The sequence below is a fragment of the Lichenostomus cassidix genome, chromosome 15, assembly GCF_008360975.1.
Source record: "Lichenostomus cassidix isolate B80296 chromosome 15, HeHo_3.0, whole genome shotgun sequence".
Classification (NCBI taxonomy): domain Eukaryota; kingdom Metazoa; phylum Chordata; class Aves; order Passeriformes; family Meliphagidae; genus Lichenostomus; species Lichenostomus cassidix.
In genome coordinates, this window is record NC_139496.1 from 765,678 (window position 1) to 791,531 (window position 25,854).

General features: G+C 43.3%; 1 protein-coding gene across 4 annotated transcripts in view; it reads left to right on the forward strand.

The window, feature by feature from the left end:
- Positions 1-25,854, forward strand: part of TMEM132D (transmembrane protein 132D) — a 190,925-nt gene that overhangs the window by 71,818 nt on the left and 93,253 nt on the right. For 3 of the 4 annotated variants that reach the window (XM_085075363.1, XM_085075364.1, XM_085075366.1), the window contains exon 3: positions 3,172-3,318. The exons of the other annotated variant lie outside the window; for it this stretch is intronic. In XM_085075363.1, coding sequence (XP_084931489.1) covers positions 3,172-3,318 — 147 coding nt within the window. The remainder of the gene's footprint in view (positions 1-3,171; positions 3,319-25,854) is intronic. 4 annotated transcript variants of the gene reach the window in all.

Sequence of the window (25,854 nt, forward strand, 5' to 3'; positions counted from 1 at the left end):
GGGCACAAAGCACCCAAGAGCTTCTCTTGCTGAATTTTTTTTACATGCTACCTCTGCCTTTTGAGCAGATCTACAATATTTGTACTTAGACTGTTAACTGTGAGCAAATCCATGGAAAAGCTTTCCATGCAGGTGTTTTGTGCTCTGCAGTTGGGAAATCTGAGCTGAGCTGTGGCTGAAGTCAGAGGCTGGCTGGGGAGCAGCAGAGGGTCAGACACAGTGCCCTGTGACAGCCTGGCAATTTAATAAAGAGATTTGCAGGGAAGTCACTGAGCTCTCCAGCATCACAGTGCTTTCAGCTCAGGTGTCTGCAGGTTTATCTGTTGACCAAAAACACACCTTCAGGTGTTGTTAACCCTGTTTGCAGCCAGGTTATTCTCTGGTAATTGCAAAGTGCTGCTGCTGTTGGAAATGGGGTGAATCAAATCTGCAGTTGCCCAGCAGTGGAAAACACAGCACTGAGGTGTGCTGGAAGGAAAAACATTTCCTGGGATCGAGGAATTGAAGCTTCTGTGCTAATTATAGAAGTAAATTAATCTGATTCCTCAAAAGGGGTTCCTGTCTAATTCTGTAGAAAACAACCAACTTGTGGTACTGTTTTCAGTACAATCAGGGGATTGGAGCTTTCCATAGATGCCTTAATTAGACCTTATCTGTTCTGAGAAATCCTGATCTATAAACTGCATTTTCCCCAAGGATCTGCATTGTTTTGAAGCATTAGAAGTCAGTACAGGATGGCAGTTTGCCATTGGATAAAGTGCATGTCAGGGATAAACAAACTCAGCTTGTCCTGCTGGTTTTGTGTCCATTTTTCTGGTTTCCCTCCTCAGCCTGGCATTTACAGGAATCCAGACAGAAAACAAGAGGATGGCATCAGTTATGTCTCTGTGCTTTTGCACTTCTTTTAGTCTGGTTTTTAAAGCCTTTCAAGACCCAAGTGAGAACTTCCTTCAGTTTTCAGTGTGTATCTGAAATTATCATTTACTGAGCAGGGTAGGCTCTGCTATGCTCTCAGGCTGCTTTTCTCTTGGTTCCATGGCAGTTTTGTGAACAAAATGTATAAAAGCAGAGCTGTTGTATGGTCATTGTAATCAGCTCAGCTCCATCCACACTGTGGATTCTCCAGTGCATCCCAATCCCAGTCACCCCAGTCACCCCAGTAATCCCACAGGGACACCTCAGCTGCCCTGCAGAGCTCCAGGCTGGGCTGGGTTTGTTCATCACAGCCACCATCACCAGCCCTGAGCCACCCCAGTCCCCCTGTGGAGCAGGGATCATGTTCTGTCACTGCTCTGAGCTCCACCAGCAGTTTTCCTTCTCGAGGTGAGCAGGGAGGCAGGAGAGGTGCCAATCCTGGGAACAGCTAAGGACCTGCTGAGAAATGGTTCATCCACACCCTGGGGCTTTTCCTGCCTCTCTGAGACCTCAGCAGTTTAATTCCCACTCTTCTCTGACCACTGATCTCTCATCCCAGGGGATGTCTGGGGTCTAGCAGCACCTGCTTGAAATTCATTTTCTGAAATTAGCATAGAGGAACTTGCACAAGAATTGGCAGCCTTCATGTATTTATTGTTCCAGGTGTGCTGAGGAAATTGCAGCCACTGCTATTGAGTTAGTGGTGGAATAAATGGGATATAATCCTTTTTGTTGAAGACAGCTGAAGGAATCGTTTGGCTTTTCATTCTGCAAACATCTGTGTGGATCTTGTCCTTCAAAGATTTCCTGAGTAATTTCATGCAGAGGCAGAGCTGACAGTGTTGTTTCACTGCTGTTAGCATCTCTGCATGGCAGCAGCTGTTGGGACAAAAAACTCCCACACCTTTTTGGGGTTTTTGCCCAGAATTGAGAACTTGCCATAGCACTGCAGGGATTTTGGGTATGAGATTTGAAACAAATATAATTAAACTGTGATTTCCTGACGCCTCATATAGAGCCTTGACCACAATGAACTTCTTGCAAACACAGTCAGGAACCCAAGTTAACAACACCAGGGACTCTAATTCAGTAACTTGGCCAACATTGTATTTATACCTGTGGGGTAATTCAGTAGTGCCTAAAGGTACAGATTTAGTTAGAGAGAGAATTCAGGAATTTAACACCTGCTAAGAGGAATTGAAACAGATATTTGGAAGTGTATCCATCTCCATATAAAGTTCCTCTTCTCCACTTGTGGTTAATAACTTCCAGTTCTTATTCTGGTTATTCTTTTAGCATGCCAGCCCAGAAGTGTTGTGCAGGCATGTGAAAACCAGAGAGTACCTGTCAGCTGGAGCCACTCCACTTTGCCATGTGGCTTTTCCTGTTTTTAACCTCACATGGAAGCAGAGCTCCACAGAAGAAGAAAAATCAGATTGTTATTAAATATTTTTAAGTTCAGAGCTGACAGAACACTTAAACCCAACAGTATTAAAAGAAAATGTTGTGGACTGAATAAGGTGAAAATCATAGCAAAGATAAGGAATGTCATCTTTGAGTAACCCAAGGATGGGAGAGAAGAAAGGCAGATTTTGGCTGTAATGAGGTCTAGCAATGGCTCTTCACTCCTGCACCAACTCACTTATTTTTCACCCAAATGGAACTTTCTTCTCCAATGCCATAACTTCCAGCCAGAGGGAGCTGACCATGCCCAGAGTGGGAGATGCAGAGCAGAGAGAGGAGTTTGCTCCAGAGCACACCTCCCTGCAGTTAGCTGTGACCCCAGCTGTCATTACCTTTAGCTCAATCACATTTCTATCTCAATACATTTCTTCAAAATATTAATCAACTCTCCCATCTCCTGTCCTTGTCCTGCTGAGTGGTGGCATTTCCTGTGGGGCAGCAATGGGAACATCCTGTGTCGCTGTTGAGCAGCTAGCAGAGTAATGAAGGCACCAGTTCTCAGTGGCAAGAAGGAATGACCTTTATTGTTTTGATTTCATCACATATATAGAGTTCTCAAAAGTCACCCAGATTGGTCAGTCAGAAGCCTTCCCCCAGGCCTGATTGGCCAGGCCTGCACTGTCCAAGTTCTGGGACACTGTTCCAAAAACATCCAAACTTTATCTTTATTTATAAAACACAAGAAAATTTCTCATGGGAAAAACCTGTGCTAGCCACAATCCTGGAGAAGGGAGGAACAGCTGGAGCTGACATTTCCTATCTCACTGGTGAAATTTCTTCTTGTTCTCCCAGGGCAAAGGTGCAGAAAGGTGTGAACGTTTTCAGGGTGAGAGCCAGCAGCCCATACCTGTGGGACATCAGGGAGAGCATGGATCACTCTGGGCAACACTCCCCAGCAGCCATCGAGTGCCAGAGGAGAGCTGCAGCCTCTGACAACAGGTAGGTCATGGCAGCATCCTGATTTTAATGCATTATCAGTGGGTTTCATATTCAACATTTTGCTGGGATTTTAATACATTTTCCTGTAGAGCATGAGGAAATGCTTTTGCAATTTTTTCATCTTTGTTTTGTACTGCATTTCTCACTCCACCACACAAATGGTGCTCGGTTCTGGTACTCAAAGGAAGTAAAAACTGACAGGAAATACTGTTTTCACAAATCATTTAGAAGAACTTGTTTTGTGTCTTAGAATCTGAGTGTGGCTAGCTTAATTTTTTTCAAATTATTTGGTGCCAGACAATATAGCAGGGGGTCACTGTAGGGCTGTTTGCAGTGAGGATTTTTGGTTTGGTTTAGAAATTTTTCTTGGGCTTTTCATGCTGGGTTGAGTCCTTTTCCTATGTTTGGGGTTTTTTCTTGTTTTTGTTTTGGTCATTTGTGACTTCTTGTTGTTGATGTTGGTGAGATTTATATGGTTTTTTTAATCTGAAGAAGGAAATAGATTTTCTATTTTCCACTCCCATTCTGCAACATTGACCTGTGTTAAATTGCCTTCCTCTGGCAGGTGGATGTTCCTTTTTTAATCACAGTTCTGGTTTAGTGAATACATTTTTCTGTAATTTGCCGGTGCTTGTTCATTGCTTCTGGAACTGCAAGTCAAGTGTATATTTATTATTATTATTGTTATTACTGTGTTTGCTTCGTGGTTGGCATTGCAGTTAGAAACCTTTCCATGTCACATGTGTGATTCACTTCTGAAATGTTACAGAATCCAGTAGGGTTTTGGGGATTTATTATGTGGTTTATAATTTTGAAGTAAACACCCTCTGAACCTAATAATTAGGAAGCTTCATCTCCTTGTAGTCTGCAAGTATGGAAAAAAAGAGGAAGGGAAGAACTTCCCTTGGTGATCATGGCAGGAGTCACTTTCTCCTCACAATAACTCAGATTCTACTCAATTCCTTTGCTATAGTATCCTGAATTTGTCTCATTTAAAGTATTTGTTGTCTCCTATCTGACTGAATATTGCTGGTCAAAGAAGAAATGTGTGTGTATTTATATTTTGTGTGTATTTCTATATATAAGCTTACATAAATGCCAAGGTGGGAACTTCTGTCTGCCAGACAGATTCTTGAAAATCCCCTTTCTAAGCTGTTGGAAGAAAGAATGAATATTTTCACTGACTGCAAAGGGCATTGGATCGAAATCAAAGATTATTTCAAGGAGGAGTTTTCCATCCCACTTGATCTCATTGGGCCCATGGAGTGCATTGCCTGATTTCTCTTCCTCAGCAGGCAAATCCAAAGCAGCCTCGTGGGGGAATTGAATCTTGGCAACTTCCCTTCACTATTCATCAGCCAGTGGCAAGCCTTTAAAGTGACCCCTGGTACACAAAAAATGAATTATGATGTCATCTCTCATGCAGTGGTTGTGGATTCTGAGTGCTCAAACACTGCCTGGTGTTTGTTAAAAGCAATAGGAACTCATTCCCATGTTAGATTGGACTGGAAGGAAAATCCCATGGGGATATCAGGGATGTGTGTAACTCTCCTGTAACTCCTGGTTTGATTTGTTCCATCTGAGCTGAGATTTTGTCATTTTCTCACTTTGGAGAACTTCAGCCTCACTCTTTGTAAACGAGTGCAAAATATTTGCAATGCATTATTATCCAGGATTTTGTTTTCCTCGTTGAATTCAGTCGCATCTGTTTAGCTGTGCATTTTAAAAAGTAGGATCAAACCTTATATGGGGAAAGAGAGTTTGTTCTGCAGTTTTTGTGAGATAATTTTATCCTTATCTAGACATGTTTGATGGCACCAAATAGGCACCATGGCTAACAGTTCAACAGTGATGTCCCTTAACCAAATTTTCTCTCTCCATAGTTCCTTTAGCACTTCTACAAACTCTGTTTGCACATTCTTTAATTTCCCCTAAAAAGATCCCTGGTCTGATCACATGGCTGCAAAGGTGGCAATGTTAATGAGCTGCAGATTCAGTACCTTTGTGTTGCTGATTGTTTTACATGGATCAGAAAATAGTGTTAATAAAGCTAACCCAGTGTGACAAGTGTAATTTCACGGATTAGGGAGGCACTTGTGCAAGTGACAAACTGCAGCAGAATGCCAGAGCAGCTCCTTATCAGGGCTGGAAATACATCCATCACCGTGTTTGGAGAGGTTCTGGCACCCTGAGCTTATCCTAACAGGATTAACATATCAATATTATCACAGCCAGCAGGGTGGTTTTGCATGAATATTAACAGCAAATATTATGATTCTGTCTGAGAATAACTAATTAAGCCCATCTGTCAAATATGATTTGAAGTTCTCGTGCTTTGCTTACGACAGTGTTCCACATTAGTGGTGAAGTGATTAGAAAGTTCTCCCCAGTTCTTCTGATTTCATTCTCAGGCAGTAATAATTTCATTAACTCTCCAAATTCTGACCCAGGAGATGGTGAGATGGGTTTGGTGCTTGTAGCATCTGGACAGCACTTCTGTCCTTCCCTGTCAGCATTGATCTTCCAGCCCTGTCTTGTCAGGGAGGAGAGCAAACAGGGAAAGAGGAAATGGTGTGATGGGAGTTAAACAGAAACGTGTCAGAAATGTGACTTGGGAAACACTTCAGGCACTGATGGACTCAGGGAGATGCATCCTGATATGAGCCATCCTTTACCTACAGCCTTGGGAAGATGGCTGATTTTATTTTTCTTAACTGAATAAAATAGAATAATTGAAGAAATTAACTTGATATTAATAACAGGGGACAGGGAAACGTATGGCAACATTGCCTTTGATTTTCCTAGGCAATATTTAATTTTCTGTTGCATTTTTGCCATTGTCCTTAGTGCCCTGTTCTCCTGAATTTCAAATGCAGTTCTTTAATGTTTATTTTTCACGTGGTGAAAGCAGTGAGTTATTTCCTCATCCTCTCACTTGTTGCATCTGCCAGTCCATTGGATAGACTCTGGAGAGTGCTGTGCTCCTGAAACCCTCCTGAAGAGCAGCAAATTTAACATAAATAACTCCTAATGGCCACAATAATCACCCTCTGTCTCCTGCTGGTGTTCATCAAAACGCTTCAGAATAGTTTAATGTCTTAGATCACCATTAATTTTTTTTCTTGCTCTCATATGCTCATGTGACTTTGTCACCTAGAAATGGATTATTGCTTGGGAAGGAAAATTTCTGCTCTGTTAGAGAAAAGAATTCATGATGTAGCAAAAGGAATTCCTGTGTGTTTTGTCACATCACCTCCTGTGGGAATCACGTGAAATTCAGTTTGTCATGATGAAATAAGAGCCAGAAAGTGTGCAGAAATCAGACTTTCAGAATGGAATATATTCAAGAGTGATATTCACAGAGCTGCACAGTGGTGAAGGGCTGGGCTGGGCTCTGTGTTTGGGGGTTTTGGTGGCAATAACATTACTTGTTGATGTGAATTCTCAGCAAAAAATACTTCTGGTCGTTTTTTCATCCCAGTTTTATTATTGAGGGAAGGGAGAAAGGTGATACCTTTTCTGTGGTTTTGAAATTGCTTTCTGAGAATAATTATTCAGTCCTAAAAAACTGTCTATTCCCTCAGCACTGTTGATGCTGATGTAATTTGTTAAGATATCTATTGTTGAGCAGATATAACATGTTAATTTAATTCTGAAATAGCAGAGTTTAACTCCATTTATACTTCTGAGACATGTGGGTAATGATCAGCTGTAAATATATTTATCCTGGGTACTTTTAGAGTTTTTTTAGTTTCCTACTGAGCACAGTTTGGGTTTTTCAGTTTCCTTCCAGTGTTATTTGGAACCTCCAGGCTCAGGAGTTGGTGTGTTGTGATGATGTGAAAGCAGTGAACGTCTCAGAAGTCATGTTTACATTGCTCTGTTTGAAAGCAATTAGTCACAAACTTCTTTCTCATTTCAAAGCTTAGAAGTGCCCTGAGAGAGAGAGAACCCCTTGAGATGTTGAGGCAAAATAAATTTGTATCAACCAAGCCTCAGTGCATTGTTATTTTACACACTGACCCACTTTTTCAGTTTTTTTAGAAAGAAAATTATTTTATTTAGCAAGGAGTGCAGAATCTTTCTTGAAATCATTCTACTCAGTGCTGATACTGTAGAACAAATATTTATGGTTATCATCTTGAATCAAATCAAAAGGAAAGAGATGAAATATTACCCAATTATCAGATAAAGGCATTATTAGCCAACTTTTTCACCTGTTTGTTTGAGACTCCTTTAAAACCAAAAATTGCAGAAAGTACTTCAAACCCATGGAGAAAGCCTTGGACATCTTGGAGGGAAATTCCTCTTTATCTCTGACATTTGTATGAAGGAGATACCAGATGGAATTTCAGCTGTCATTGCAGAGATGATTCCTTTTAATCTCAGCTGGATTTTGGGTTCTCCTTAGGGAGCAAAGCTATTCCTGTTCCTCTGGAGCAGCTAAAGGACATTTCCAATGGTCTGGATAACCTCATTCATATTTAGTGTCTGTGTTCTCACCCTGGTGTTCTCCAGTGGAATAAATGTAATTTGAAACTTGAGAAGGAATGATTTCCCTTAAGATCCTTCAGGTTTCATCATCATTATGCTTGCTCTGTGTTTGTGGTACTTAGAATTTCAGTTCTGAAACCTTTAGTGACCCAGAGACTCAAAATAGGAATTCCAGTGGGACAAAACCAGTTTGCTCTCTATTACAAAACAAGTGAGTAATCTCCTGTCTATTAAAAATCTAACATTAAATGCAAAAGTGTGTCTTGTGAAAATATCTCTGATGGTGCTGTTGATTTTTTTTACCCTTGGAGGAAATCTTGTAAGAAGTAATACTAATTACTGAGAGAATTGGAAAAGTGAGTGGATGACTTAAATTATGAGCTGAGGCTAAAAATATTCCTGTTGCTCTTGAGACATGGGAATTCCCATGTTTTGGATGAAAAAACCCATTAAATCTGTCACATCTAAATCAACATCCCACAAAGCATGGACCAGAAGGTTAGTGGGATTGTGTAACACAGTCTGGAACACCATTTATAAATGGTAAAACCAACCCTAAATAAATTCCAGCTGCAAATACTAGGCTGATAGGACATCTGCATTATTTTATGGCTTCAGCTCTTGTTGTAGAGATGTATCAGTGCCAGTTCTCTGGAACTGGGAGCATGGCTTAGAGATATTTTTTAATTTCTATTGACTTCCAAGCCAATAAAAGAAATGGGGTGTTGGGGTGATAGGATGCCTTGTCCTTGTGGGTGTAATTAATTCTGACATGGACATGCATGTGAGTAAAAACTGGGATTGGGGTAGGAATCTGAGCTGTCTGTGTGTTCCCTGGATATTTTGGGTTCCCTAAAGGAGTGTGTGATGTGATTCATTCCTCCCCCTGACGGGAATCTGCAGTGCTTCCACCTCTGCCAACTCACTCCAGCTTCAGCAAATGTTTGCCAGCCCAAGGTGTAGTCTGGAGTATAAATCTGGAGTGTCTCTAGAGCTGATGTCATGTGCAATATTCTGCATTTGCCTCTCTGCTGGAGCTGTGAGCTCTGCTTGAAATCCATCCTCGCTGTGGAAATTCTGAATCGTGTTCTGTACGATGGTTTGACACCAAACCTGAGCAGAGGAACACACAGGAGAAATGTTACATAAGAATTTGGGCAAAAGTACATTTTAGAGGGTGTGGGAGTTGGGATTCAGGCTGGGGATTCAGCAGCTGTGGCAGACAAGGGAGCCAGGAGGGCAGAGTGGCTTGTGGCAGGATTCTGTGGGAAACACAGGAGTCATGACAGGCTGTGATCCCTTTTGGTACTCAGGAATCCTGAGAGTTCTTGGTGTCAGAGGGATAAACATGATTTTGTATGGAAATCTGAGACTCTGCCAGCTGTTCTGCCTTTGCTGTGAGGCTGGCCTGGGCTGGGCACGATGAGAAGTGACAATCCATGGGAATGTCACCTCCTGGCTTGGGGCAAACCCACCTCTGACCTGGGATCAGGATGGACAAACTGGGATCAGGATGGACAAACTGGGCTCAGGATGGACAAACTGGGCTCAGGATGGACAAACTGGGACCAGGATGGACAAACTGGGCTCAGGATGGACAAACTGGGATCAGGATGGACAAACTGGGCTCAGGATGGACAAACTGGGCTCAGGATGGACAAACTGGGCTCAGGATGGACAAACTGGGCTCAGGATGGACAAACTGGGCTCAGGATGGACAAACTGGGCTCAGGATGGACAAACTGGGCTCAGGATGGACAAACCCAGCCCAGATCCCATGGCTGGATGTCTCTGTGCTGGGAATGCACTGGCAGGGAGCTGAGGGATCACTGCACTTCTGAGATGTGCTAACATTATTTTTATTATCAGGGGTTCCCTAAGCTGATACTGAAATGTGCAATTAGCTGAATGGATGATGAGTATCACCAGCCTTTCCTGAGATGAATTCTCCCTGGCATTTTGCAGGAATGCCTGCCTGTCTTCTTCTCAGCTTCAGCTGAAATACTTGAAAAATACCTTCCATGTTGACAAGATAATATCTTTTCCAGAAATCTTTGTTTACTGGAAGCTTTTCAAATCCTAGTTTTGTGAACTTCAGCATGGAGTAGAACAGCAATGCTTACTGCTGAAAGTGAGATTGTGCTACTTTCCTTTATTTCTTATGTGGATTTTGTAAACCAACTGTCAAACCAATTCCAGGACATCTGTTTGGGATATTTCTGTAAGTCCTGTTTCAGCTACAGGTTTGTTTCTAGCAGCATTGGCAAGGTGTGTTCATCCCTTGGCTGTTAAAAGTATTACAATTAAGAGTGGAACTTCTTAATTTTCTGTTTATTAGACTCTTCCGTTTAGTCTCAAAACGAGAGAGAAAATAATTAGCTGGAATAATTTCCAATCCAATTAATCTATTCTTAAGTGGCAAATCCTGTACCTGGAAAGGGATCGATGATGAAGTGTTTCCTCTGAGATGCATTTTGCTGTTAATTGTTGGAGCAATTAATTTCCTCACAGCCACATGCAGGTCTTTGTGTGAAGCAGTGAAAGCAGGGAAAACAAAGGGCCTGGAAGAGAACAAAAAATGGCTATAAAATTGAGCACAGAATTAATAAATATAATGTACAGTGCATTATCTGTGTTAATCCATACATTGTGCATTTGTCAACATCCACAGCAGAGAGTTCCAAAAGTCGCAGAACTCAGAACATGTTGGAATTAATTTTCCTGCATATTGATGAGAACAGTCCTACATGAACACATGGCAGTTTTTATGGGCACTGAGGAGTTGGGCTGACAAGCTCTGGCAAGTCTCAATGTATTTTGTGTTTCAAAATAACATCTCCCTCCTGTCCTGAGAGCCTCAGTTCTGAGAAATTTGGGGAGATTTTTACAGGGAAAACAAGGCTCTGTTTTGCATTTTGGATGCAAAATCCAAAATGGATCCAAACTCTGTCCCTTGCCAGTCTTTGAGTCTTTGCTTGGAAGCACAAGAAACTTCATAATGTTCTCCTATTTCTAAATGTTGATTTCCAATTCTAAACATCTTTCATATAAACAGATAGTGCTGTTCTCCTAAATTCTACTGCACAAGGCTAAATGGCTGCAATTTAACGTGGTTTTCCCAAAATCTGGACGAACCTCTGACATGGAAATTTATATTTTATTTTATAGCTTCATTTTTTCACAAAACTGTCAGCTACTGAACAGAGGACAGTGCAACAAATAATTCTGAATACTCTTAATTATTGTTGCACCTTTCAAACCCCCATGTTATATTCCCATGCTCTCACCAATATCTCTACTTTATGTTAGAGGTATTTCACACTTTCAGTGTGAATTGTATTGTCTGAACTGCAACTCTTTTGAAGTTGTGATGGATTGAGTCAGGTTTGATTCTCTGCACGTCCAACACCACGAGCTCTGAGGAGGAGAGGGGGGCTGGGGGTTTATTCTGCATTTGTTTGCTGTATTTTAGTCAGATAAACCTCTGACTTAGCCCTTAAGAGTCTCAAAGAGAATTACAGTGTCTTGATGAAAAATTACTATTTGTTCAAAAATCAAGACTTTGTTCTCATAAAGGACGTGAAAATAAATCTTGTTTGCAGTGGCTCTCAGCAGCAAACGATCAAGAATTTAGCTGTCTCCAGAGTTTGGGGATAAATGGCAGTTTTGGAAATGCAGCCTTGCATCAAATCTCCGAGCTGGTGGGAATCAGCAGTTGTTTTGGAAAAACTGTATTTTTGCTCTTTACTTGAGGTTTCTAGTTTTGGCACTTTCATCATTCTTATGTAATTCTCTAGGAAAATATCTCTTGTTCAGTGGTTTAAGGGATTAATCTTGTTTATGGAAAGAAATGCTGCTTCTGCTTCCTGGATAAACCACAAGTCAAGATTTTACTCTTCAGTTGTAATCCTGACTTGTAAACACACCCAGAAGTCCTCATGAACTGCTGATGCTAGTCCAGGTGCTTCCCTCAGAAAGTGCAGAGTTTAATTCGATGGAAATGCACAATTATCAGGTGAAAACAACTCCTAGGCAGGAGAATTCCTGTCCAGCCCAGTCCTGTCTGTATGGATCTGTTTTTCAGAAGTGTAAATCTGTATTTAGATCCCCCAGAAAAGCAGCACTTTCTGTCTGTGCCTCAGCAAAGTCTCCTGCTCTAAAATTAGAAAGTCAATTTGCCTGGTAAGGCAGGGGAAGAAGCAGCTCTCCATGGCCTCTGAAATTAGCAGTGAAACAAGCTGGATTGAACTCATCTGTGGCTTTGCACCTCCAGGGCACTGCTGAACCAAGACAGACAATATTCCTCCAGGCTGTCACAGTTCTTTTACAAGAAAAGGAGGAGGGGGAGGAGAGAGAGTTGATTTAGTCTGATCTCGAAATGAAATAACCAGCTGAACTTCTAAAATCATGCAGAAGATTAAAGGACACTTCAAACAGTCTGGAGTGTCAATTTATTCTGCTGAATATTTCTGCCTTAATGGTCACCAGACTAAGATACTCAAGTTAACAGAGTCGTGTGCTCTGGTAAAAGATGATGTTCCTATAGAGGAAGGTGTTGCTGGAGAAAAGAACTGCACAGGGAAGTCTTTAATGCAGTAGAGACCTGGGGAAAAAAGAAATTATCCAACAATTGGAATGCGTTTGATTTTCTACAGATAGTACTTGGGAAGGGTTTCATATTACTGTAGGTGTGCAAGAATCTGTATGTTTTCTGTCCCAGTGAATGTCACTGCAAAGGAATCAAGTTGACCATAACCAGCTTGAATCTCCAGTCTTGTACCAAACTTGAGCCCAGAGCTGTGAGGGTTTGGAAAACTCCAGAAGCTTTCCAGGGACAAAAGCCATGGAGTTGCAAAGTGCTCACAGCTTTTGCTGCTTTGTTTTTCACCCCAAAATTCCTGGTAGAAATAGGAAAGGAATTAGTGCAGCAGCATAGCAGACCTTAAGAATGATTTCCATGGCTAATAACTCAAATTAAGTTACATACATGTGTGTGTTGTTAGGCGACTGAAATTTCAATATATTGGAGATTAAATTCACCTGAAATCTGTGCTGTGTGAGCCACACATCCAAGAAAGTGCATAAAGACATCAAGTCAATTCCTCAAGCTTTTCTTCTCCTAAAATATGAGATTTTTTTTTTTCTGCAGCTACATTAGGTCTCAATTTGCATATTGTTTCTGCACTCTGTGGATATTGCTTTCTTTTTTTGTTTACCCGTCAACAATATTCATGCTTTCTATTTTTACCACTATAATATTCCTCCTATTTCAGAGAGGTGTCAACAGGCAAGTGGATATATTGAAGTGCTGCAGTGTGTTGTGCAGATCTCTCCCTAATAATGGGTGTAGGATGTTTTATTTCCAAGTAAAGAACTTATGCTTATTTCTGGCATAAATACAGCCAGCAGTGCTATACGTGTGCTAGCTCAGGAATGCATTTATCATTTTTAATGAAGGAAATAAAGCAAGTAGCTATAGCTAGGTCAGTTTTTCATTAATTTCCCTGGGTTTTTCTTTGGAGAAGAAAGGAGATTTCAGCCAGGTTCTGTGAGAAAATGAGTCTCACGCTGCCTGTGCATGTGTGGCTCAGATCTGACAGCAGCAGAGATGACTCAGAGATGGTTATTTCTTGTATGTGTCATGAAAATAAACAGAGCAGAGCAAAAACATAATAGAGAGTCTCCAGGCAGCTGAATGCTTATCAATAGGCAATTGTGGAAAAATCTTCAATAAGAGCTTGTCGTTTCTTGGATGAAAGAGCCGAGCAAGGAGAGAGTTCTGTAGGAAAGTGGCTTTTTCTTGATCCATCCTCGTGGAGCTCCTTGATCCATCCTCGTGGAGCTCCTTCTTGATCCATCCTCGTGGAGCTCCTTCTTGATCCATCCTCGTGGAGCTCCTTCTTGATCCATCCTCGTGGAGCTCCTTCTTGATCCATCCTCGTGGAGCTCCTTCTTGATCCATCCTCGTGGAGCTCCTTCTTGATCCATCCTCGTGGAGCTCCTTCTTGATCCATCCTCGTGGAGCTCCTTCTTGATCCATCCTCGTGGAGCTCCTTCTTGATCCATCCTCGTGGAGCTCCTTCTTGATCCATCCTCGTGGAGCTCCTTCTTGATCCATCCTCGTGGAGCTCCTTCTTGATCCATCCTCGTGGAGCTCCTTCTTTTCCATGCTGAAGCAATTGCCAGAAGCTGTTGGCTCTGTGGTTCAGCCCTGGCTTGGGTGCTCAGCTGTCACATGTGGAGCTGGGGAGGAGCTGAAAGCATGGTTTGGAAGGGAGATGGGAAAGTTCTCTCTGGCTGGAAGGCAGAGAAGGCACTGCCAGCTCCCCTGTGGGTGACATTCAGTGCAGGACAGGTGTGTTTGGAGGGCTGAGGGTGACAACTCGAGTGCTGAGGGTGACAACACCAGTGCTGAGGGTGACAACACCAGTGCTGAGGGTGACAACTCGAGTGCTGAGGGTGACAACTCGAGTGCTGAGGGTGACAACACCAGTGCTGAGGGTGACAACTCGAGTGCTGAGGGCTGATTGCCAACCCCAAGGACTTGCTTTGATCTCCCTGGCTGCCCAACAAGGAGCCACAGCTGGATGCTGCCCTGAGGAACATCTGTACTGCTCTGTGCAGCCCCTTCCCATCCTCTTGCTCTTTCCCATGAACTGGGCTGGTTCCTCAGACTGATTTGTGTCTCCTTTAGCTCACTGGGAGCTGGCAAATCTCAGTTTAGTGGTGCTGGGGAGTGAAATGGCTCAGCCAGGGTACCTTCCTTTACATACAGTGTCTGAGTGCAGAAGGGCCAGGAACCTCCAGAGAGCCCTGGATGGAGAGGTTTGGGGCACAGGAGTTGCACAGGCTTAGGACAAGCAGTGGTCATTTCCAGCCTCTTCTCTGGGGTGAGGAACTTCCTTAGTTCCTGCTTTCCAAGCAGGAGCTCCTTGCTCTTCCTCTTTCCCAGCAGGATTGGCACCACAGCTGCCTCAGGCCTGGGCTGGGCTCAGTGCTGGAAATTCTGCCTTACAGCAACAGAAGGGACTTGGTGATTTGGGGTTGATTTCGTGGGAATCCCACAGTTCCACCTGAACTGAGATGAGCTGAGCAGCATTCACCTTGAGCAGCACACGAAAATCAGCTGTGGCAGGAGGGAGGCACACCTCTGACTCCCAAATCTCCAATAAAAGCTCTCAGGAGGAGGGAGAATGGAAGTTAAAATCTTCAAGGTTAAAAAGTTCTGTCTAACCTTTGGTATTATTGCTCAGAAGAATTATTTTTTGAAGTTAATAAACCACGTGCATTCACCTCATACGGCTATTTCCCTCCCCAAACAAATTGCTTTTATTGTCAAAACCACAAATTCGGGCATCGTGATCAATACCATCGTTTTATGAGCTGTCAGGAAAGGGACTTGAAGATGCAGCTTTGCTTGATTGTGCAGGAATAAAGATTGATCAGCCCTGGTGCTGCTGCTGTATGGATCCTGGGCTGATTCACAGCCAGCAGACAAGGCAGAGCTCTGTTCCCTCATCCCTCTTCAAAATCACATAGTCAATAGCTTTTCCTCTGTGCTTTTCTGCGAGCACTTTGAAAGTACAACCCCAATTAATAACTTACAAGGGCACACAGGAGGAAGGTGGGTTGGTGTTTGGGGGTCTTTCCCTCATAGGAAAATGGGATTTTAATTCCAAACTTTTCTTGGTTCGTTTCACAAAAGGTACTGAGCCAAGACTGTTGGCTTTTACTCTTTCATGTTTTCTGTTATTATTTTTGAAATGAGGGCAAGAAAGAGAGGAGTGCAAGATGATAACAAAGGGCTGCTGAGTCTGGAGAGACCTTGTGGGACTGCAGTGTCACCTCTGCTCTGAAGGGAAATGAAATCTGCTCTATTGGTGTCAGAGTCTGCTGAGTGGAATTGTTTCCAGCAGAAGAGAGAAGAGGGTGTTGGCTGAGGTGTTTTCATTGTCTGTATTCACTTACCAGGTGTTGCTGTATTTCTAGCACAGGGGGCTGGGCAGAGCTGGGTGTGGTGCAGGTTGTGCAATGTGCTCAACTCAGAGCCTGAGCAAGGCAAGAATTGCATTCCCCAGTGCAGGTTTGTGAGCAGCTCTGAGATGTTCCCATTCCATGCCTGCAGCTGAGTTAGCAGCTGTGCTGCTGAGAGGGAAACTCCTTCCTTCCCCTGCTGCTCTGGCTTGGCTGGGAGGGAATGCTTTAGGCATCTCAGGTGCCACAAAACACTGCTGAATTATGGTGTCAGGTCCCCAAAATGGCTTTTTGGCAATGCCCTGGAGTGCCAGAGGAGGGAAGCAGCCTCAGGAGGTGGAGAGGGACAGGGATCAGTGGGAACCATGGGCTGTCAGCAGCACCACATCTGGGCTGTCAGCAGCACCACATCTGGGGTGTGAGCAGCACCACATCTGGGGTATCAGCAGCCCATCTGGGGTGTGAGCAGCACCACATCTGGGGTGTGAGCAGCACATCTGGGGTGTGAGCAGCACATCTGGAGTGTCAGCAGCACCACATCTGGGGTGTGAGCAGCACATCTGGGGTGTCAGCAGCACATCTGGGCTGTGAGCAGCACCACATCTGGGCTGTCAGCAGCACCACATCTGGGGTATCAGCAGCCCATCTGGGGTGTGAGCAGCACATCTGGGGTGTGAGCAGCACCACATCTGGGGTGTGAGCAGCACATCTGGGGTGTGAGCAGCACATCTGGAGTGTCAGCAGCACCACATCTGGGGTGTGAGCAGCACATCTGGGGTGTCAGCAGCACATCTGGGCTGTGAGCAGCACCACATCTGGAGTGTCAGCAGCACGTCTGGGCTGTGAGCAGCAGCACTACATCTGGGGTGTCAGCAGCACCACATCTGGGGTGAGCTCAGAGCAGGAATGGCACAGGCAGGGTTTGCTTTGTCACAGAAAGTGTTTGTCACATAAAGTTTTTGTCACACAAAGCGTGGGGACAGCAGGACTGTCCAGATCCCCAGACTGAGGGATAACTGTAAGCATCACATGCTTAGTGTCTATAAAAGCTTTTGAAAACCCTGGATAAAAGGCAAATAAACAAATTGGAGCTGTAGTGGACATCATTTGTGGCAAGTCTAACAGTGCTGCACTTACTGAAATGTTTGGTTTCACTGTGTCTTTCCCTCAGGTGTTTGATCAAACTTTGGTTTGATAGCCTTATCAGCAGACACTGCATTTAGCTCTCCCCATTCAAGGTTCTCTGCCCTATAATCCCACTGAAATGGAGTGGAAAGCCCATGAAAATTCTGCATTTGCACTCAAGTGATGTATGGTCATGGTGTTAATTAAAAAAAAGGGAAAAGTAGCGATGGACCTGTAGTCTCCATGGAGACTAAGCATGCTGAAAGAGGTGGGAGTAGAAAATACTTTCAATTTGAGGTTGAAAGGCAGAGATCAAAAGTAGTTCTGGTTAAAATGCTGGTGGGTGTCAACATGCCCAGTTGCATGATAAGGCGTTTTGCACAAATGCTTTGCAAAATGTTTTGAAAATGAGATTTAAAGTAGGTTTCCTGTAGTATTTTTTAGCAGGTTGCTGGAATAGATCTGGATGTGTGTTGTCTGTGCTTCTGTCAAATTCCTAGCAGAGTGCACGAGCCAGGAAGGATCACACCCACCCTGGCAATGGGGAATTCTTGTTTTACATGTGAACATTCCAGTTCTGTCAGAGAATCATAAAAACTAAATGAAAGAAGAGACCCAGTAGAAATGGAGACATTCCATGGGATTGAGATGTTTGGCTGTCAAAGAAGCCTAAAAAAACAGCTTTTCCCAGCTTGCTTTGGGGAGGAAAGAGTGAGAAAACTGCATGGAAATATTCACCAAAATGAACAAACAAATTTCTGTGTGTTGATAGCTGGGAAATTTGGTTCAGTGCTGTTCTTAGGCATTGGGAGAGCAGGAAAGCATTGCTGATAAAATGTTACGGGGGAAAAATCACCTTCCTGCTCTAATGCAGAATGGGCAGCAGGAAAGAATGCATTTTGCAACTTTTTGCAAACTTCTGCAACTTTTTGTTCCCAGTTGACCCTAGAAATGACACATTTCTGACATCCAAAACCCATTCTCTGTGAGTTCTGTGACTGAAAAATCACTGATTTGATGTTTTCCATCTCAAATAATCATGTTCAGGGTGGGACTGACAGGTAAATGGACAGACAATTTGCCTCTCTAAGATGATTTCCATGGGGAAGACAATTAAAAAATAGCAGAAATTTTTGGCTGTTCTTGGTACTTTTGCTGAGGGAAGTTTTTTGAGTCCTCAGTAGCTGACAGTGGCCAATACCTGTTTATTTTCATTTTTCACTCCTATGGATCCATCACTAAAAACCAAAGATGTCTATAGATTTAGCAGACTAAGAGGGGGAAAAAAAAGAGCCTCAGAATTGAGAGAGGAAGGTGAATAAGAGGTTTGTGCAGCTAATTCCTGCTGCTCTCGGTGTCCCTTGAATTGCTCATTTCCTGAGCAAACACAGGCAGGTGCACAGAAAGGCTGAAGGTCTCCTGGCTGCAGCTTTCTGGGGCTGAATGACAATTTGCTTGAACAAGGATTAGGAGTTTGAATCTTATTACTGTGGGATGGAGGTTTGCCAGTGATAGAACCATAACAAGATTGCTTTATTAAAGTACTTTCTGAGGATTATTAAAGAAAAAAGGCTCTGCCCTCTTTCTACCTTTAGATCATAGCTGAACAAATGCAGAATTTGGGGAAAACACAGAGGAGAAAAGCACAAATGAAATGCAAAAATATACTCAGTTCAGTACCAATGTCTGCCTGGAAATTGGTTTCCTCTGCCAGTAAACAGCTGAACAGATGGAAAAAGGTCTGAAACAAAGGAAAAACAGCACCTGACAGAAATGGGGAGTGCTTGTGATCTGGAGAGAGTGTTGCAGTTATCTGGAGAAGGTAATCTTAGTTTGGGCAAAGAGATGAGAGGTTGGCTTGCAGCAGAAGGAAATACGAATTTTAAGGAATTATGACTGCTGAATTTTGGAAATGGTGAGTTTAGGAAATCTTGAATTTAGGAAACGTTGAATTTAGGAAATGCTGAATTTAAGAAATATAGGAATCTTGAAATGAGAAGGTATTTTATGCTCTAGGTGGTGGCACCACCAAAATTACTAATTGTTTTGGTACCTCTAATGTGTCTCAGCAGTGCAGAGTTTTTCTCGTAGTGTTCTGAGTGGGAAACTCAACCAAATTCCTGCTTTGCCCTGCTTGTTATTTTTGTTCCCTGCAGTCAAACCAACATATTATTCCCTGAGTTTCTTCATTTGCAGGAATAATGTAATAACAAGAATTTTTGTCTGTCGTGGATCCTGTTCTGTGTTTCTTTGGCTCTGTGATAGATTTGACATCAAGTTATGACTTCAATTTAGGCACCACGTTTTGCAAGCAGCACTTTGGACGGTAATTCTTTATTTCTCAGAGGCTGAAAAATTGCAGCTATCTTTAATAGCTTTGGATTTGTTGGCATATTTATATTGAATCTGTTTGTTCTTCCCTAACTCCCTTTAATAGAATTTAGACTTGTAATTAATTTAATAATAGCACCTGGGTCAAAGGAATTCTTTCATGCCACCTCTCAGTTAACAGGAATTAAGATATTTAATTTTGAGTAGTATTGTGTATGCAGAAATTTTCCATTTCAAAAGGAATAATTAGCAGTATTGTTGAATTAACTGGGTTTCTCTTTGGTCAGCTTTACATTGCAGCAGGCTTGAGGAAATGGAATATTTGCCATGTTTTCTTTGCTGTTCAGCTCTGGCATGGCACATGGAAAATCCCTGGATGAATGGCAGTGCAGTCACTTTGATTTCTGTGCTTAGCCTGACTCAGAAATGGAAATGGCTTGTGGCACACACCTGGAGAGTGGATGTGCCCAACTCCTGGGTGCCTCTAATCACACAGCCAGCTTTGCTAACTCCATTTAAATGTTCGCTGCTGGTGCAGCTGAAACTCTGGGAAAACCTCTGCCAGTTCAATTCTTGTTGTTAAATTCTGATTTCAGAATAGGAAAATGTTGTCCCTCCCTCCCCAAAACCCAACTGAACCCCTTCTGTCTGGGTAGTTCAGACACAAAGCTCTCAGAAAATACTTCCCTCTGTTCACTTGTAACATTTATTTGTTTGCCAAGGCTCTGAGTGGGTGTTTAATTTTATTTAAAGGACAGCGTGAATAGCCTCTGGCGCTTCATTTAGAATTTATACAATTTCTCACTTCCCTTAGATAAATCCTAGTGAAGGAAACATCTTTTATATGTAACGAAAGTTGTGATTTCCACCCCATTTGTAGTCATGTTTTATTTAGAAAAAACCTCTTGGGGCACTATCCAAATTCCTCGTCAGGTAATTAACTATATCAGATGCATTAGATGAAAACATTTGAACATTTTTTGGTCAGAGGAACAACATTTAGTGAATTAATCCTGGGTGTATATTGCCAGTGGGAGCTTTGTGCTCATTTTCTGCCTGTCCAGAACTGCAGGAGCTTTGCAAGGTCTGACTGGAGCTGAGCTGCTGGAATGGCACTGAGCAGAAACATTGCTGGCTGTGCTGGGAGCTCTGCAGGGGCTCTGATGGTCAATCCTGCATGTTTTCCTGCTCCCTGTGTGGTTTGGAGAGCTCAGCACTGAACCAGGGACAGCAAATGTCATTTTGTGAGGAGATGAGGAGGATGCTCTGGGTGGATGTGATGCTCCATCCTTGGGCAGTGAGTTCTCTCCAGCCCAACAGACACAGTGCTGGGTGTGCTGGGAGCTCTGCAGGGGCTCTGATGGTCAATCCTGCATGTTTTCCTGCACCCTGTGTGGTTTGGAGAGCTCAGCACTGAACAAGGCACAGCAAATGTCATTTTGTAAGGAGATGAGGAGGATTTCAGTGAATGAGATGCTCCATCCCATGGCAGTGATTTCCCTCCAGCCCAGGAGACATTGCTGGCTGTGCTGGGAGCTCTGCAGGGGCTCTGATGGTCAATCCTGCACTTTCTCCTGCTCCCTGTGTGGTTTGGAGAGCTCAGCACCCAGTGAGGCACAGCAAATGTCATTTTGTGAGGAGATGAGGAGGATTTCAATGAATGAGATGCTCCATCCCATGGCAGTGATTTCCCTCCAGCCCAACCTTTCCTGCAGGACACCAGCAGCATCTCCTGGGGGCTGCAGGGAGAGCTGAGCTGCTGCTCTGCTCTGCCAAATGCTCAAATGCAGCTCAGCCAAGCAGTGCTCTGCTCTGCTCTGGAGGGGTTGGTAACACATCTGTCCAGCTGCAGTGGGATTTGGGTTCTTTGGGGACACAGGAGGAAGCAGTGGAGTTGTCACTGCATGTCTTGCTTTGAACAAAAAGGCAGATTTTATAGGAGTTGAGATGCTGCTGTTTTACTCCTCCTGAGCCCCCAACTTGCTGCCTGAACAAGGAGTTTTCTGTAAAATCCAACTGCAGAGGTACCCAGAGCTCTGGGAAATGCTGGGATCCAGGAATCCACACCCTGTGGGACTGAGAGATGCTCGAGCTGACAGCAAATTAAACAGCCCCACAGTGAAAATGGGCAGAGAAATAACCAGCAGTGCACTGGAAATGTGCAAAATGACAGCCCTGACCTCCTCCTTGGAAATGGGAACTCTTTCCTTGCTCACCTGAAGGGAAATTTGAAACTTGCTCTGCCTGGTTTGTTATATTCCCATTGATTTTACAGTTTTCCTTACAATTAACAGATAAGGTGCTTTTCTACCTCCACTCAGCATGTTATTTATCCTTCCCAGACAAGGGTTATTACATGCTGTCTCTTTTTCAGGCAAAATCCAATCAATTCCCTGCTCTGTGCTGTAAAACTGGGGTAAAGGGATGGATCAGAGGAGTCATCTGTCATGATTCCTGCTCAGTGTCTTGTGGGAAATGAGGAGCTGGGAAGAGCAAACCAAGGCTGAAAGATGCCATTTCCTCCTTGCAGCTCGAGCTCAAAGAGCCCAGCCTCAAACAACAGAGTTGAGATGAAATTCTCAACTTACTTCTCTCTGCCCCTCTTGTTTCATTCTGAAGAAATCAAAAGCCTCACGAGCTGTTGAGGTTTCTGGTTTTTTTGCAATGTTTTATGGATCTCTGGCTGGAAAAGCAGATCCCTTCTGAAGCCAAACCATTTGTTTAGTTGCAGTTCATCAGTTTGCACATACTGAGCTGCTCTTGGTCGCTCTTGCTGCCGTGCAGGAGGAGCTGAGGGCTGTCAGTGGAACCAAAATCCATCTTCTGGCAACAGATAAAACTGGGGAAAGTGAATAAAAACGAGTGAATGCTCTTCACAGGGCAGCCCTGACTGGTGTGGTTAGCCAAGGAGAGAGAGCTCATCATGAGAAACTCAGATGGGAGGTTTGGAATTTGGATTTGGCATAATTGCTCTCCTTCAGTGTTCTCATCCTGGCAAGCTCCCTCTGTAAGGCTGCCCTAGAGCACAGGGTGGATCCTTCCCCAGCCCCTGAGTCCCTGAGGGATTTCATTTAACCTGAAATTTTACTGGCCTCAGTGGGATTTGGACACTTGCTTGAAATTCAGCAACGATGTTTCCTTGAACCATTTATTGAAATGAATTCTCTGGATGGGCAGCCTTGGGGCATGGGAATGATGTGGGCTTTTACAGTAAACATGACAAGATATTCTAGGGTGAGAAGGGAATTTTGGATGCATTTTCTAATTAAAAACTGGACTGAGATCTGAATTTCAAAAATGCTTCAATGGTGTTGGGTGGTGGTGAGGAGTGAAAAGCTCAGTCCAGTGTCCCCAGGTATACTGTGAGTTTCATGAACAATCCTGACCAAGTGGAACTGAAATATTTCTCCCTTTTTCCATGATTTCTCCCTTTTCCCATGCTTTCTTCACTTTTCCTTTCTCTGCTGCTCAGCAGAACGAGGAGCAGAAAGTTCTCACTGTTTCTTCCCTAGTTCCAGAGTGAGCAGCAGGAGATAAATCTGTCCAGCCTCAGGCCAGGCTGGTGTGGCAGAGTTGTCACTGAGGAGTTAATTCTTCAGGGATCAGGGCAAGAAAGAGGATCAGTGAAGTTCAGAGCTGGGCAGTGACAAGTTCCTCAGCTGTGCTCAGAGGTGGCAGCTGGGCAGGTTAACCACAAATTTGGAATCAGTGAACACAGGAGCTTTCAATGTGTGAACATAAAAATGGGGAAAAAAGCCACAGTGATTTAAAACTTGAGCAAAAAGAGAGCTGGAATGGGGAAGGTCAGCAGCACTGCTCCAGGCTTTGCCAGCAGTGCTTCTCCATCTCTGGGGATTAACAGATTTTCCATTCAGACTGGATAATGCTGTATTCAGTGTGCTGGAGGAATTTGCAGTATTTTAACAGTAACCTCAATGCAGCAGGCATTCATTTCATAAAGTTAGTTTGTGCCAGGCTGGTCTAAGAGCAGAGTGAGCTGATTAAAGCCTGGCAGACCCTATTGACATTTCTAATAAAGAAATCACTACCACAGCATTTTTCTCCACTTAAAGCAACAAGAGCAAGAATGGTGAAGAAATCAAACCTTTAGAGAGAAGGACGCTGTTGACAGCACCTTTTAACTTCTTTCATTTAATCACTAATGCTCAGCTTTTGCCACCTCTAGGACATATAAAACAGCAATATATTCATTGCTCATCATCCACTGGAGTGCCTGGAAATTAGGAGTGTGCAGGGTGGTGTGAGGAGTCTGTGGAGAGGGCAATGCCTCATTCACAATAAAATAATCCACCAAAAAAAAAAACCTTTTAATCTAGAGCTGCTGAAGAGCTCATTGACTTGGATTTGCCACTTTTATTCACGTTGCAGATTTCCCAGGGAGAGCTTCACACTTGATGTGTTCCTTCCTGGACAAACCTCTCCTCAGTGGGATTTTGCACAGCCCAATCCACTAAAAACCACTTGTGGGATCAGGAAAAACCTGAGTCCATCCCAGGGAATGGGGAAAGGTGAGGTGTGAGTGTTGAGCTGATTTTCACACTCCACAGATTAAAGGATGCTTTATGTCCATACCTTCAGGCAAATTAGCCACTGGGGATCATTTATTTAATCCTTATCATATTACAGTGCAAACCAGACTATTAATTACACAACAATATTAATGGTTTAATAATGGTAAGAGCTAAATGAGAGTTTTCAGAGCTATTCCCACACCTGTGATTAGCCTCTGTACTTTGGGATAAAACCATTGCTCTGTTTGTGTGGCTAATGAGGCCAACTCAGTGTGACCTCTGAGAGATTTAGGAGCTGCTTAGTTTGGTTTTCTCTTAGATTATTCAGATTTTCAGCCAATTCCATGGAATATCACGAAGTCACACCCTTATCCTCCTCAAAGGCTCATTTAAACTCTCCAGGCTCACCAACATTAATGTAAATGGATGGGTTTGTCCAGAGCTGTGCCATCTGCTGGGCTGTGTTTGCCACCTCACCTGCTGCCCTGGGTCATGTTCTGTGGGACCTCTGCTGAAAAATGAATCATTAACAGTGTGTGCATGCAGTAGTGCAGAACTGAGTTAGATTTGTCACTTGGGCATTCCTGGGGGAGAATGAGATGATGAGAAAAATGTCATGAGCAGCATCCCTCAGGTGCTTTGCTCTGCTCCTCATCTCTGGAGTGAATGGCAGTGTTTGGGGTTAAATTTAGCTTTGCTTTTATCAGGTGTATCTAGCACTTCATCATATTTATCCACCACTTGCTAGGCCATTATTCACCTTAAAATAAATGTGGAAGAAAGGACAAAGGAGGTTTTGTGAATTATACTAATATTTCCAATATTTTCCATCCCACGTGTCCATCTTCCCTTTCCTCTGAATGAACCCAGGAAATGGGGAAAACAGCTAGGAATTCTCCAAAAGTCTCTCCCACACGATGCTTTTTATTTCCAGGCAAACCTTTGACTGCCAATGCTGCTGTATATTTGTGATCAAAGATCACTTCAGTCATTTCTAGATAACTTCATCAAACCCTCAGATTGTCCAAATTCTCTGCACTGCCCAGAGATTTATCAACCTCACGTGTGTGCAGCAGACAGACAGAAGGAACCCTGAAACCCTTCCCATTAAAACAAACCTTTTGGCAAATACATATAGCAGTAAATCTTAAAGAACTGGCAGATCTTTTATTTAATTTATCTTTGCATCCCCAGGGAGAGCAGTTTTCTGTGCTAATATCATCTTCCTTCAGATGAACCTCTGCACACGTGAGAAGTGCAAAGTGACAGTTTACATGAAAAAGGCTTTTTTAATGTGCACTGTTTAACACCCTCAAACACATTCCTAGCTTGGAACTTGAGTTGTGTACAAAGGATGCAAAAACCAAACCTAAAAATACATCAAGTGTCAGACTAAATTAAAATTCATGCTTCCTTAAGTGGGCACAGTACAGATAAAAGAAGCCTTGGTAGAAGCAAAACTGCTGCTTCTGTTTAGCTTTTTAGCCAGCTGGGGCTAAATGTTATTGGGAATGAATGTCTATGCTGGTGAGTTCATGGTGTGGGAATTATCTGTTCCTGGTTTGCCAGAATACCTGGTTCTGCTTTCCCAGCAGTTGTTATGGCATAGCTTGAGCTGCATGTGAGTTTTATCCATTCCTGTGATGTTTGATCAGCATAGCTTGAGCTGCATGTGGGTTTTATCCATTCCTGTGATGTTTGATCATTCATCCCCTTGCTGAGGCTCAGTCTGGCTGTGGTTTGCACCCTGCCCTGGGTGTGATGAGTGAAATCCCCTTTTGGTCACCATGCTGGGGCTGCAGGATTCTCTGCAAACACAGCCTTGGAGATCTGTGGCTAGCACAGACCTTTCCTGTGAGAATTCTTTCTCTCTTCTTCCTGTGTTTTTATAAACAAAGATAAAGTTTGGATGTTTGTTGAAACAGTTTCTCAAAATATGGACAGTTCAGGCCTGGCCAATCAGGCCTAGGGGGAAGCTTCCAACTGACCAATCTGGGTGACCTTTGAAAAGTCTATATAAATTGGAATTAAATAATAAAACCTTTCTCTTGATGCCACACTTTGAACCCAGACCTTTTTT